This window comes from Vidua macroura, chromosome 24, assembly GCF_024509145.1.
Source record: "Vidua macroura isolate BioBank_ID:100142 chromosome 24, ASM2450914v1, whole genome shotgun sequence".
In the NCBI taxonomy this organism is placed as follows: Eukaryota; Metazoa; Chordata; class Aves; order Passeriformes; family Viduidae; genus Vidua; species Vidua macroura.
Window position 1 is genome coordinate 2,790,245 of NC_071594.1, and position 12,096 is coordinate 2,802,340.

Sequence of the window (12,096 nt, forward strand, 5' to 3'; positions counted from 1 at the left end):
CAGGTTTTATCCCTGCTTTGGGGCTTGTTGGCTGGAAAAATCTTCCCGAAATGAGGGATTGGTTGGGATGTGCTCTCGCTCCCATGGGGAGTGGGAGGAGAGGGAATTGAGCTCCAGGGATGCTCTAGCCTTGGCCACGGTGGAGATGTGGCTGCATGGGGGTGGTGCTAGTGTCTGCTCCAGACCCCTTGGAGCAGGGACCATCCTGCCCTGCTTTGCCTCCAGCCTGCATCCTTCTGTGCTGGGGCCAGCAGACGTGGGCACCCCTGGGATGCCCAGGAAGCCCCACAGCCTCATCCCACCTTTCCCCCTTGGCTGACAGTGGCTGTGGGGGGAGAGGGGCAACTCCTGCACAGCACCAGCGTGGTGACAGTGCCATTGGTCCCAGTTTGCAATGGGGAGAGGGACAACCACCCTAAATTTTGCCTCCCCCAGTTTCTCTGGCTACAGTGTGGGCGCGGAGCTGCTGCCACCTCTGCCACCTCTGCCACCAGCCCCATTTCTGCCCCGTGACTCAGGGATTTCGGCAGGTTTGGGAAGGGAGGAGGGGCAAAAGCCACTTCCCTGCCAAAAAAAAAGAGGCGGATGCTGCTCTCGCCCTCTGTCATGCATGAGGCAGATTAATATTAACCCGTCCCTCCATCCTGCCATCCCTCTGTCCTGCTCTCCTTTTGTTCCTGTCCCACTGCCCCATAGCTTGTCCCATGACCCAGCATATGACACTTTTCCTGTCCCTTTAAAGCAGAGGGGAATGAGTGTGCGGGACATGAGCAGCCCATGGTCTCAGCCGGTGTGAAAGGGCCTCACGCGCTGCCACAGGGTCCCCGTGAGTCACCCCTGGTGCTGGCGTCACCCGCCGTGTCCCTTGGTGTCCACCCCGGTGTCCTCCCACCGTGGGGGCTGTGAGGCTCCCAGAATAGCTCGCGATGAAAAATATCTCAGAGTTTTGGGGAGAAAGGGGTTATTTTGGGAGGACAGCTGATTTCTAAACCAGAGCCCTCCCTCCCCAGCCTGTCACCCTCAGCACCCTCAGATGTTTATCTGTTGCTGTTGCTAAGGGACACTGAGGGTGACAAGACCTGTGGCACCCATGTGCTGGTGCAAGTCTGATACTATCTCGGGGCTGTCACTGCTGCCCCCAACTCCGGCTGCTTCCCAGCTCTTCCCCATCTCCTCCACCAGGTCACTGATCCCAGCCCTCCACTATTGGCATCAGCTCTCAGCTCCAAGAAAACCCCTCAGCAGCTTCTGCAACCCCAGCAGGGTTTCCGGCCCGGGGGAGCAGATCCCGCTGGCCCCTCGGAAGCTCGGATGTGGTGGCTGTCACCCACACTTGGCCCCGTTGTCACCATCCCCGGTTGCAGCCGCATCCCGCTGTGTCTGTGGAGCAGTTTGCTTTCGGTTTCCTGTCAGAGTGCCGAGTGCTTGGCACCGCCATGGATCACCTCGTGGCCACTAATCACTTCCAGTCGCCTGGAAAACAAACAGGCAGCGAAGAGGAAAATCCCAAAGCTGGGAATGGGGCTTGTTGCATGGCTCTGCTGGCCCCGGATCCAGCCCCTCACAGATCCCTGTGCACGGATCTATCCATGGATCTATCTGCACCTGTGCAAATGGACCTGATTGTGCACGTGGGGATCCATCTGTGCACAAATGGATCCATCCATGCACACGTGGATCCATCCATGCACACGTGGATCCATCCATGCACACGTGGATCCATCCATGCACACATGGATCTCTCCATGCAAACATGGATCTCTCCATGCACGTGTGGGCCCATCCATGCCCCCAGATCTGTCTATGCTCATGTGGGCCCATCCCTGCACAGGGATTTGTCCATGTCCGTGCAGATCTGTCATGCACACGTATGCAGACATCTGTCCATGCACATCCCTACAAATGCATCTGCTTGTGCACGTGTGGGTCCATCCGTGCAGATGGATCTGCCTGTGCACACGTGGGCTGACCAATGCTCGTGGATCTGTCCATGCACACCCTTGCTGATGCATCCATCCCCGCATGTTCTGATGGGTGTCCATCATATGTGCATGTGTGCATGTGTGTGCCCAGGGATGAGCAAGCACGCACACGTGCAAGGCCCAGAGCTCTGTGTGTGTTCTGAGGGGGTGTCCCTGCACATCCAGGGGGGTTGTGTTTATGCTCACACAGATACAAGTGCCCAGGGGTGACCATACACACACACGGGGGCGTGTGAGCACACGTGCACGTTCCGAGGAGTCCCCAGTGTGTGCATGTGTGCACAGCTGTGTGTGTACACACGTGTGCCAGGCTCAGGCTGTGTGTGTGTGTACACACGTGTGCCAGGCTCAGGCTGTGTGTGTGTGTACACACGTGTGCCAGGCTCAGGGCTGTGTGTGTGTGTGTGTGTACACACGTGTGCCAGGCTCAGGCTGTGTGTGTGTGTGTGTGCACACACGTGTGCCAGGCTCAGGCTGTGTGTGTGTGTGTGTACACACGTGTGCCAGGCTCAGACTATGTGTGTGTGTACAAACGTGTGCCAGGCTCTGTGTGTGTGTGTGTACACACGTGTGCCAGGCTCAGGGCTGTGTGTGTGTCTGTGTGTACACACATGTGCCAGGCTCAGGCTGTGTGTGTGTGTACACACGTGTGCCAGGCTCAGGCTGTGTGTGTACACACGTGTGCCAGGCTCAGGCTGTGTGTGTGTCTGTGTGCACACACATGTGCCAGGCTCAGGCTGTGTGTGTGTCTGTGTGTACACACGTGTGCCAGTCTCAGGCTGTGTGTGTGTCTGTGTGTACACACGTGTGCCAGTCTCAGGCTGTGTGTGTGTGTGTGCACACACGTGTGCCAGGCTCAGGCTGTGTGTGTGTACACACATGTGCCAGGCTCAGGCTGTGTGTGTGCCCATGGCTACCGGTGCCCGTGGTGACCGTGGCCATCCGGGGCTGGTGTCTGTCCCTGGCACATCTATGCAGACGTGTGTGTGTGTGTGTGTGTGTGTGTGTGTGTGTGTGTGTGTGTGCCCAGGTGAGCACACACGCGTGTGTTTGTCACCACGGGGGCTCGCACGCGCGGGCCGAGCGGTGCCGAGCCGAGCCGATTCCAGGAAAGCCGAGCCGATCCGATCGTAACCGAGCGGCTCCAGCCCAACCCGAACGGCGCCGATTTGACCCCAGCGAGTCGAACCGACTGAACGACCCGAGCGGTTCCGATCGGACCTGAGAGGTTCCGTTCGGACCCCAGCCGTGCACACGGGACCCAGCAGTGCCGCCCGGTGCCGCTCGGTGCCCTCCCGGTGCTGGCCCGGGCCGGGCCCCGCGGGGCCTGGCCGCCCGCCAGGGCTTTCTCATAAACCACATGCTGCCGCGGCGCTATAAAGGGGAGCGCGGCCGCGGCGGCGGCTCAGCCCGGCCCCGCTCGGCCCCGCCGCCGCTGCCGTCTCGCCCGCTCCGCCCGGCCCTGGTCCCACGGCAGCCCCCATGCCCCGCCTCGGAGCCAAGGTACGGCGGCCCCTCCCGCTACCCACGGCCGCGGAGACCCCCCCCCCATCCCGGCGCCCGCTGCCACCTGTGCGGGGCCCCCGCGGGAGCGGCAGCCCCGGGTGTCCCCGTGCCCTCGTGGTGGGTCCCCTCCTCTGGGGGTCCCGGCTCCCGGCGGGGGATGCTCCAGCCCCGCCTCTGTTGGCGTGGCAGCCCCGGACCCGCGGGGTGAAGCCGCGGCTCCAGCCCCGGTTCCCGGTTCTCCAGCCCCGTCACGGTTCCCAGACCGGGAGTGGGGAGGCCCCGGCTTCAGCCCCGGCCGGTCCCCGGCCCCAGCCCGTCCCCGGCGGGGGATGCTGCAGCCCCGGCTCCATTCCCGGACCTGCGCGATGAGGCTCCAATCCCCAGCCCGGCTCCAGCCCCGGACCCGCGGGGTGAAGCCCCGTCCCGGTCACCGACTCCAGCCCCGTTCCCGACTCCAGCCCCGTCCCCAGCCCGTTCCCGGTGGGGTGAGGCTCCGTTCAGCCGTGGCCACATCTCGGCGGTGGCCCGGGCGGCATCTTGGAGTTTCACAAGAGGGGAGGATTCCTGGATATCATCCAAGGGAAATTCCCCCCCCCCGCCCCAGTCATCACCCAGGCACCCTCTCCCTGCCGGTGCCCCGGGAGACGGGGGTGCACACCCACCCGAGGGTCCCCTCTACCCCCACCTCGGGATTCTTGGCTCTGGGACAAGCCCCGTTTCTCACCGGGTTCCCGCCACGGATCGGGGCCTCCCCGCTTCTTTGGAGGGGGATTGGGAGGGAAATTTGGGACGAGGCCAGAGCTGCTGCATGGAAAGAGCCCGGCGGGTGCAGCTGGGGGGGTCTGGAGGGTGGGAAGAGGATTTTTGGGGATGGGTGGGTCAGTGTGTCAGATGGGCTCTGGAGAGCCAGGGCGGAGGAGGAGATTTGCAGGAGCAACGGAGAAATGGTGCGGGAGAGGGGAGAGGGGCTGGATCGGGAATGTGGAGGTGGCCAAGAGCCACATCCAGGCTTGTGTCACCGGGCCTTGGGAAATTCCCTGCTGACCTGGAGCTCCTAAAAATAGCAGGATGGGGATAGGCACGGGCTTGGAGGACCACAGTGGGATTATCCTGCTGGACCGTGGCCAAGTGCTGGCTACCAAAGAGGTGGTCACGCTGGGGGGTGGTGGAGAGGGGCAGGGGGTTTGGCATGTGTGTGGGTTATCCCTGCTTCAAACTCTTCCTGTGTCGTGCTCAGGTGTGCCTGCTCCGCTGCTCCCTGCTGTTGTCCCTCCTCCTCCTCCTGCTCCGCATCCATGAGACGGAGCAGAACAGCTACTGCCAGCAGATCATCACAGAGAGGCACCTGGCCGAGCTGGAGGAGCTGGTGAGTGCCCTCCCGGGGCTGTGCTGTGGGATGGGGGCTCATCTGGGGCCAGATGGGCACAAAGCAGCTCTTTTTTAGTGCTGAAATAAGGAAATGGGGCGATCTTCAGCTCCTCTAGTGAAGTGATGGTACCCAGGAGCTGAGCATCCATGGGCACAAGGGACAAGTGGGCACTGAGGGGTGACAGATGTCGTGCCTTTATCAAGGCTGACCATGGAAAAGTGACGACAGGAGGAACGAGAGAAGACGGAAGCAGGAGCGAGGCCGGGAAGGGGACAGGAGTGAGGCTGGATGGGTGCAGGGGCGCTGGGGAAGCAGTGGAGGGGCCGGCGCTGCGGGCTGTGGTGCTTTCTGGGCGGCTGCGCAGGGGTTAAGCAGAGGAATCCGGCTGCATTCCTGAGTCCAGCTGCTTGCCTGGAAGCTGGGCTGGCAACGGGGCTGTGGGTGGGTGGCAGGCGGCGAGGGGGGCCCGGCCGGGCGATGGAGCCGACCGGGCTGGGCGATGGGGCCGTCATCCCGTGTGGCCCGTGGGCAGCTCTGGGTGCTGGCCTGGCCCCAGCGGATACAGCTGCCGGGGCCGTATCTCTCTCTTCGTGGCCCTTGGCTCACCTCCGAGCGGGGAATCACGCGGATGTTCAGGGGAGAAGCGGGAATCGGGGGCACGCAGGGATTTGCAGGGTTGTCGCAGATTAAATTCTGCCTGCAGCAAGAGGGGTGTGCGGGCGAGAGACGGGAGCGGCACCTCCGAGTCCCCGGGAGCTCCGCTCCGAGCTCTGTGTAACCGCCGTGTCCGGGCTCGCCTCACCTCTTCCTCTTTAACCACCGAGCTGCGGGGCCAGGAGCCGCTCTGGGCGAGCTCGGCTTCCTCTGCCCGAGCCCTCTCTGCACAACACATCCCCGGAGCCTTTGCTCTCCGCCCGGGGATTAAAATTGGGTCCGCGGCTGTGGGAGAAAGGGGACGGAGCAGGTTTGAATGGAAGATGTGGCTTTCCTGCTGGGGATTGCAGCCCTCTCCTCGCTGATGGAGGAGCTGGCCCTCGCTCCAGCGCCTGCAGGATAATGGAGCAATTGTTTCCGGGACGGCATCCCAGGCTAGGAGGAGAATTGCCGGTCGGCAATTCTGCCAGCCCTCGCCCTCCCAGCCTGGGATGCCAGCCCGGAGGGAGAGCGTTTGGTTAGGGTGGGTTTTTCCTCCCACTGGAGAGGGTCGTGGCATGGGCGGCCGGCGGCGCTGCGTGTGGGACCCCGGCGTTGTGTGATCCCAGAGAATGTGTGACCCCGGTGTCACAGCCACCTCCTGCACGGCAGGATGCTCTTTTGCAGCCTGGATTTAGAGGAGAGAGTGGTGCGGGGGAGACCCGAGGAGAATTAAATAGGGCTGGGCTCTGCTGTGGTGCTGGCAGGAAGAGGAGGAGGAGGAGGAGGAAGAGAGGCGGGGTGGGAGCAGGCAGGGAAAGGCAGGAGAAGGTCTGTGAATTGGGGAGTACAATATCCTGATGGGAGCAGGAATCCTGAGCTCACTCCTGCCACTGCATCAACCTTAGGGATGTGCCTGTGTGAGGAGGAGGAGTATGGGATGGGATGAAGCAGGAATGGGAGCTAAGTCCTCCTAGCCCTGTGGATTTGGGGGTCTCAGGCACACCATGCCCAAAGCATGGCATATCTGGGGCTGCTCAGCCCCAGCGCTGTCCCTGGGGATGTGGGGTGACATCCTGCTTTGTCCTTCCAGGCTGACACCCAGATGCAGCACCCGGGCAGGGTCTCCTTCAAGTTCATTGACAAGATGCAGTTGGTGAGTGGTTTCTTGCTGGGGACATCAGGGGACGGGAAGCAGGCTGGCTGCTGGGAGGTCCCCAGATCCCCAGCCTCCCCTCTGGTCTCCCTTTGCAGGAGACAGCCCAGGAGGGACCCATCCTGCTTGGCCAGGTGGCTTCCAAGTCCCACTTTGGGAACCCTGTGGGATTGTAGAAAGGCATTTTGTGCCTCCGTGCTTCAGTTTCCCCCAGGCAGAGCGGGATGCCCATCCGGTAACCGCTGTCACTTTTTGTCACTTGCAGAACGACTCCATCTGCTATGTGAAAGCTGCCTTTCCCCTGATGGGCAAGATCCTGGAGAGAACGGAGTTCAAGGAGAACTCGTCCAACGCCCGGAAGATGCAGATGGTGCGCAAGATGTACAACCGCATCGATGAGAATGTGGACCCCTGCATCAGGGAGGAGGATGATGAGGAGAGAATGGTACAGTGACCCCAGCCTCGTGGGGGTTTGGGCCTGGGTCCTCATCCTGGGGTGAAATGGGGTGTCTAGAACATCCTGGGGTGAAATGGAATGTGCAGAGCATCCTGGGGTGAAATGGGGTGTGCAGAGCGTCCTGGGGTGAAATGGAATGTGCAGAGCATCCTGGGGTGAAATGGGGTGTCTAGGACATCCTGGGGTGAAATGGGGTATCAGAGCATCCTGGGGTGAAATGGGGTGTGCAGAGCGTCCTGGGGTGAAATGGGGTATCAGAGCATCCTGGGGTAAAATGGGGTATCAGAGCATCCTGGGGTGAAATGGGGTGTCTAGAACATCCTGGGGTGAAATGGAATGTGCAGAGCATCCTGGGGTGAAATGGGGTGTGCAGAGCGTCCTGGGGTGAAATGGGGTGTCTAGAACATCCCGGGGTGAAATGGGGTGTGCAGAGCATCCTGGGGTGAAATGGGGTGTCTAGAACATCCCGGGGTGAAATGGGGTGTGCAGAGCTTCCTGGGGTGAAATGGGGTGTCTAGAACATCCCGGGGTGAAATGGGGTGTGCAGAGCATCCTGGGGTGGGTGTGTGGGCAGGGCCGTGGAGCAGAGCAGAGGTGGGGTGTGCATGGAGCCACTAGAAGCCAGGAAATCCTGCCTTGGGAGCACTGTGGTATCTGTGGGGGTGACACTGGGTGGTCATGGAGCTAATGCTGAGCCTGGTGCTTCCTCCAGCTCTCACAGATGTGCTTCAAGGAGTTCACCACGTCCCCCTACGAGATGCTGGTGCTGGTGAAGGATTTCTTCCAGGACATCAAGCATCTGCTGCAGAACCAGGAGACTTTTGAGAAGGATTGCAGCCGAGTGTACCGCAGGGTGTGCCCGGGACCCAGGAACGCTGGATCCTCACCAGGTGAGATGACAAGGCTTGGCCTCTGCCCAGTAAACCTGTGCCAGTCTGGGGAGCTTGGGCTCGCCTGCATGGAGCACCTTAAGAGTCGTGTGTCTGTGGGTGTGGCACATGTCCACCTTGGCTCCTTTCCCTGTGTCAGCAAGCTCTGCATCAGTGTCAGGGGAGAAGGGCCTGGCTGCCATTTGAAGGTGGGATTTGTGCTAAATCCTGCTGGAAGCAAGACAAGGGAGAGATGCTGAGGGGGACCAAGGAGGCATCAGGCTCAGCTCTGTCTCAAAGCCCCGATGCCGGGTGGAGCATAACTCGGAGAAATGGAGGGACTGCTGTGCCACCAACACGCTGCATGACCTTGGCTGCGTCACTTCAGCTGTCTCGTGCCTCAGTTTCCCCTGGCCAAGCCTTTGGGGAGAGTGTTGCTGCCAGGGTGGAAGAGCCCCGTGTTGCCGTCCGCGCTTCCGCGAGCGCCCGTGCTGTGTTTGCATGGAGGAGATGTCACACTGTCATCCTCGTGTCAGAGCTGTGCCATGTCCTTGTGCCGTGGGGACGTTAAACGTGGCTCTCTGGCTCCTGCAAGTTGTCAATAACCCACTGCCATCAGCTCAGGGGACCCGGTGACTCGGGTTTGCTTCATCCCACCCACTGCTTGTCACCCTCATGCTGCCCTGCCTGCTCCTGCCTGTTCCCTGCCGCTCCCTTGCTCTCCCATTTTTTGAGGGGCTGTTTGACCCGCTTGCCCGGGGCTGCGGGGAGGGACGGGGACAGTGCCCCGACCTCAGATCTGCTGGCTGTGCTCCTCTTGGAGGCTGGTGACCCCACGGCTGTCTCTTCTCTCTCCTTCTTTCAGGTGTGGGGACAGATCCTGACTGCAATTGCCTGTCCCCTGCCCTCCCTTCTGCCACCCAGCCCTCCCTCTCTGCTGCCACTGGCAGGGACATGGCACCCGCTAGCACCCAAGTCCCCTCCAGCCTCCTCCATACCACCCTCGCTGACTTAGAGGCCCCATCTCAGCCCCCCAGTAGCACGGACGGGGGCTCAGGGACCGAGGAGGTCCTGGGTGCCGGGCTAGGTGACCCAGCACTGGCGTTGGCCCCCGGGATGAAGCAGACAGCTCCAGCCAGCAGTGCCGAAGCCCTCCAGGATCCGGCCGGGACGCTGAGCCTGGCCCGGGGTGACGTCCCCGTCCTCCGTGGGGATGGAGAGCTGGTGGAGTGGGACACCGGCCACCTGCCGCAGGATCCAGGCCAGCAGTGGGGAGGCTCCATCCTCCCGGACCAGCCCGGCGGGCTCAGGACCACCCCTCCGACAGCATCGCGCAGCGCTGGCTCGACGGGCGGCGGAGCCAGGATCCGTCCCGCGGCGGCGGCCGAGCCCGTCACGCAGCTCCGCTTCTCCAGGATGGCCCCAGAGCTGCGAGCCCCGGGCAGCCCCAGGGACAGGGCGAGGGCGTGGGGCTGGGGGCTCAGCCGGCTGCGGGGCCCCGAGGATGGCGGCGGGGCCGGGCCCAGCTTTGACTCTGGCTTTGTTCTGGGCGCAGAGCAGCGCAGGAAGGAGCCGCCCGCCAGGGAGGGCCGCCAGGAGCCCCTCATCTACATTACGGTGGCCAGTGTGGTGGCCGTCCTGCTGGCCACGGGAGGGCTGCTCTTCTACAAGTATAAATCCAGGGTAAGATCCCCGCCTCGTCTCCTCCCCGGGCACCAACATTCTCTCCTGCCTCAGTTTCCCCACTCGTCTCTTGGCCAGTGTGGGTTGATCCCCATTTCCCCCATAATTTTGAGACCGGGGGACAATTAATTGGTGGTGTTGAGTGCGGTGGGAGGATGTTATTTGGGAGATTTGACACCCTGCTGCTGCAGCCTCCTCCCCTTGCCCAGGGCTCATCTCCCCATTTCCCTGCCTCCACACAGGTCCTGGAGCGGTCACTGGAGGATGGAGGCTGTGACCCCGAGGAGCCGGAGAGGAGGTGGGTGTGACAGCATCCTGCATGGGGGGGCTTTGGGGACCCCCACCCTGGGCAGCCCTGCCCTAACCCCCCCCATCTTTCTGTCACAGGGCGCTGCAGGGAGCAAGGGAATGTTCAGAGCTGGAGACTCAGGATCTCTGAGGTGATCAGGGGCTGGGTGGGACCTTGAAGGGCTCCGGTGCAAGCTGTGAGGACAATACTGTGTCCCTGGTTGGTGCTGGCCTTGGCCATGGGCAGGGAAATTCTGGGTGGGAAGACATGGACAGGAGCAGGTCTGCGCCCCAGCGCTGCCAGCATGTGGTTTCGCAGCTCGTTAATCCATTACTGGCACTTTCTTAATATACATAGTATTTTTTCCTGTGGTTTTCGTGTGTTTCACCCCACGCTGCCCTCCCTGGCAGAGCCCCAGCTCCTGCTCATCTCCCTCCTCCTTTTCCCAGGGCCCCAGGCAGGATGTGAAGCTGCTCGGGGGACGGATGCGGAGGGAAGGAGGGTTGGCACGCGCCAGCCTTGCCGCGATCCCACCGTGATGCTGACACTCCCTCTTCCCTTGCCCCGTGCCGATGGCCAGAGACTGCAAAAAACTCCCTGGCAGGGACAAAAGGATGGGGGGATGTGCCCTGAGTGGGACCCCCGGGCAGCGGGAAGTGAAGGGCTGGAAGGCGTTGGGACCATGACTGCAGGAGGACGGCAGCTGTGGCTGGTGTGACGCTGCGGTGCTGACAGGACCGTGGAGGTGCTGGATGTGGGATGATGGAAGCAGACCCCACTTGGACACGGCCAGAGCTGGATGAAGATAGATGGGATCAGCTCCCCGAATCCTCTGGCTTTTCTCCCACCCCAGCAGACTGGGTTTGGAGCAGCACCCATCGCCTCCTTCACCCTGCCTTTCCTGAGGCTTCAACTGGAGCATCCTGAATTCTGGGGGGGCCAATCCTGAGACCCCCAGCCCTGACTTGCAACTCAAACCCTCACACTGTGAATATTTAAATCCCATCCGTGCCCATGTTCCTGCACGGGGCTGGGTTTGGGGTGACCCTTGGCACCATCCCAGTCCCTCCCCATCCTCCTGTTGTTAGGGCTTTTTTTTTTTTTTTTTTTTAGTAGAGTGAATGAAAGTCCTTATCCTGCACAAGTGTTCTGGGGGGGCCGTGTGCCCCTCACAGGGTCCTCGCCGCGAGCTGGCCTCGCTGGGATTCCATTTCTTTGGTGACTGCGCTTTGGAGAAGGGAATGGAGCTGGGAAGGATGGGATCCACGTGGGTGTAAGAGCTGGAACTGCCCCAGCTGGGCACCCTGGGGCTTCTTGGCACTGCCCCACTCCCCGGCTTTGGGAAGAGCCTGGTTTGGGATGCGCCAGCCATGGAGATACCCCAAAATCCAACGGCTCCCTCCAGCCCTGGATGAAGCGTGGCCTGCGCTGCTCTGGGAGTTTCAAGCATTATTTTTATATGAAGGATGAAAATATGGACAAACCCAACTGTTTTTAAAGAAAGCATCACTATTAATTTGGGGGTTTATATACATATATATATATATATATGTGTGTGTGTGTGTGTGTGTATTTATGACTGGCAGAAGGAGGGGGTTCCTGGGCGAGGGACTGGTGTGAATCAGGATAAAAGCCCTGATGCAGCAGGAAGTCTGGGGCCAAACTCCTGGTGGTGTGGGTCACCAGTTTACACTGTAGAGGAGCTGCTCCTGGGGGAGAAAACTTGCCTTTACCCATGTTGGATTTATTTTGCCTTTTTTTTTTTTTTGTTCTTTTTGTTGTTTGGTTGGGGCTTTTTGTTGGTTTTGGGATGCATTTTTTTTTTATACAATGAAATCCTGAAATATTTTATACAAAGGCATTTAAAAGTCTATTTAAAGAAAATAATGGAAAACAACTTGTATATTTAATATTATTAATAAACAGAGAGGTGTAACTTGGTGTAAGTCTGGGATGCAAGGGGGGACTGGAGCTTGTGGCTCCCCTGTTGCAGCCCTGGGGTCCCTGGGGGGGTGACTGGGGCTGAGTCCTGGTAGTGTTACCCTGCCCTGCTTCCCTGTGGATGCTTGTGGGAGTTCATGGCCACTGGAATGAGGGCAGAGGGATTCATCTGCCCTTCCTGCCCCAGCTCTGCCGGCGTCGCTGAGAACTC

The 12,096-nt window shown here is 60.8% G+C and overlaps 1 protein-coding gene across 2 annotated transcripts; it reads left to right on the forward strand.

Annotated features, from left to right (window-relative positions):
- The first annotated feature begins 3,407 nt into the window (after positions 1-3,407).
- On the forward strand, positions 3,408-11,880 carry CSF1 (colony stimulating factor 1). Of its 2 annotated transcripts, none has more exons than XM_053998427.1 (9): positions 3,408-3,485; positions 4,726-4,854; positions 6,584-6,646; positions 6,912-7,091; positions 7,816-7,993; positions 8,838-9,655; positions 9,898-9,953; positions 10,043-10,095; positions 10,394-11,880. In XM_053998427.1, exons 1-8 carry the CDS (start codon positions 3,465-3,467, stop codon positions 10,092-10,094), a joined length of 1,497 nt encoding a protein of 498 aa, XP_053854402.1. In that variant the 5' UTR covers positions 3,408-3,464; the 3' UTR covers position 10,095; positions 10,394-11,880. The 2 variants fall into 2 exon arrangements, with proteins under 2 accessions (XP_053854402.1, XP_053854403.1); XM_053998428.1 differs by having other exon boundaries at positions 9,528-9,655.
- Positions 11,881-12,096: the final 216 nt, after the last annotated feature.

Coding starts and splice junctions, on each gene's coding strand:
- CSF1 (XM_053998427.1), top strand. CDS start 3,465: ATGCCCCGCCTCGGAGCCAAG. Junction 7,092..7,815: donor AGGATGATGAGGAGAGAATG/GTACAGTGACCC, acceptor TGCTTCCTCCAG/CTCTCACAGATGTGCTTCAA. Junction 9,954..10,042: donor CCCGAGGAGCCGGAGAGGAG/GTGGGTGTGACA, acceptor TTTCTGTCACAG/GGCGCTGCAGGGAGCAAGGG.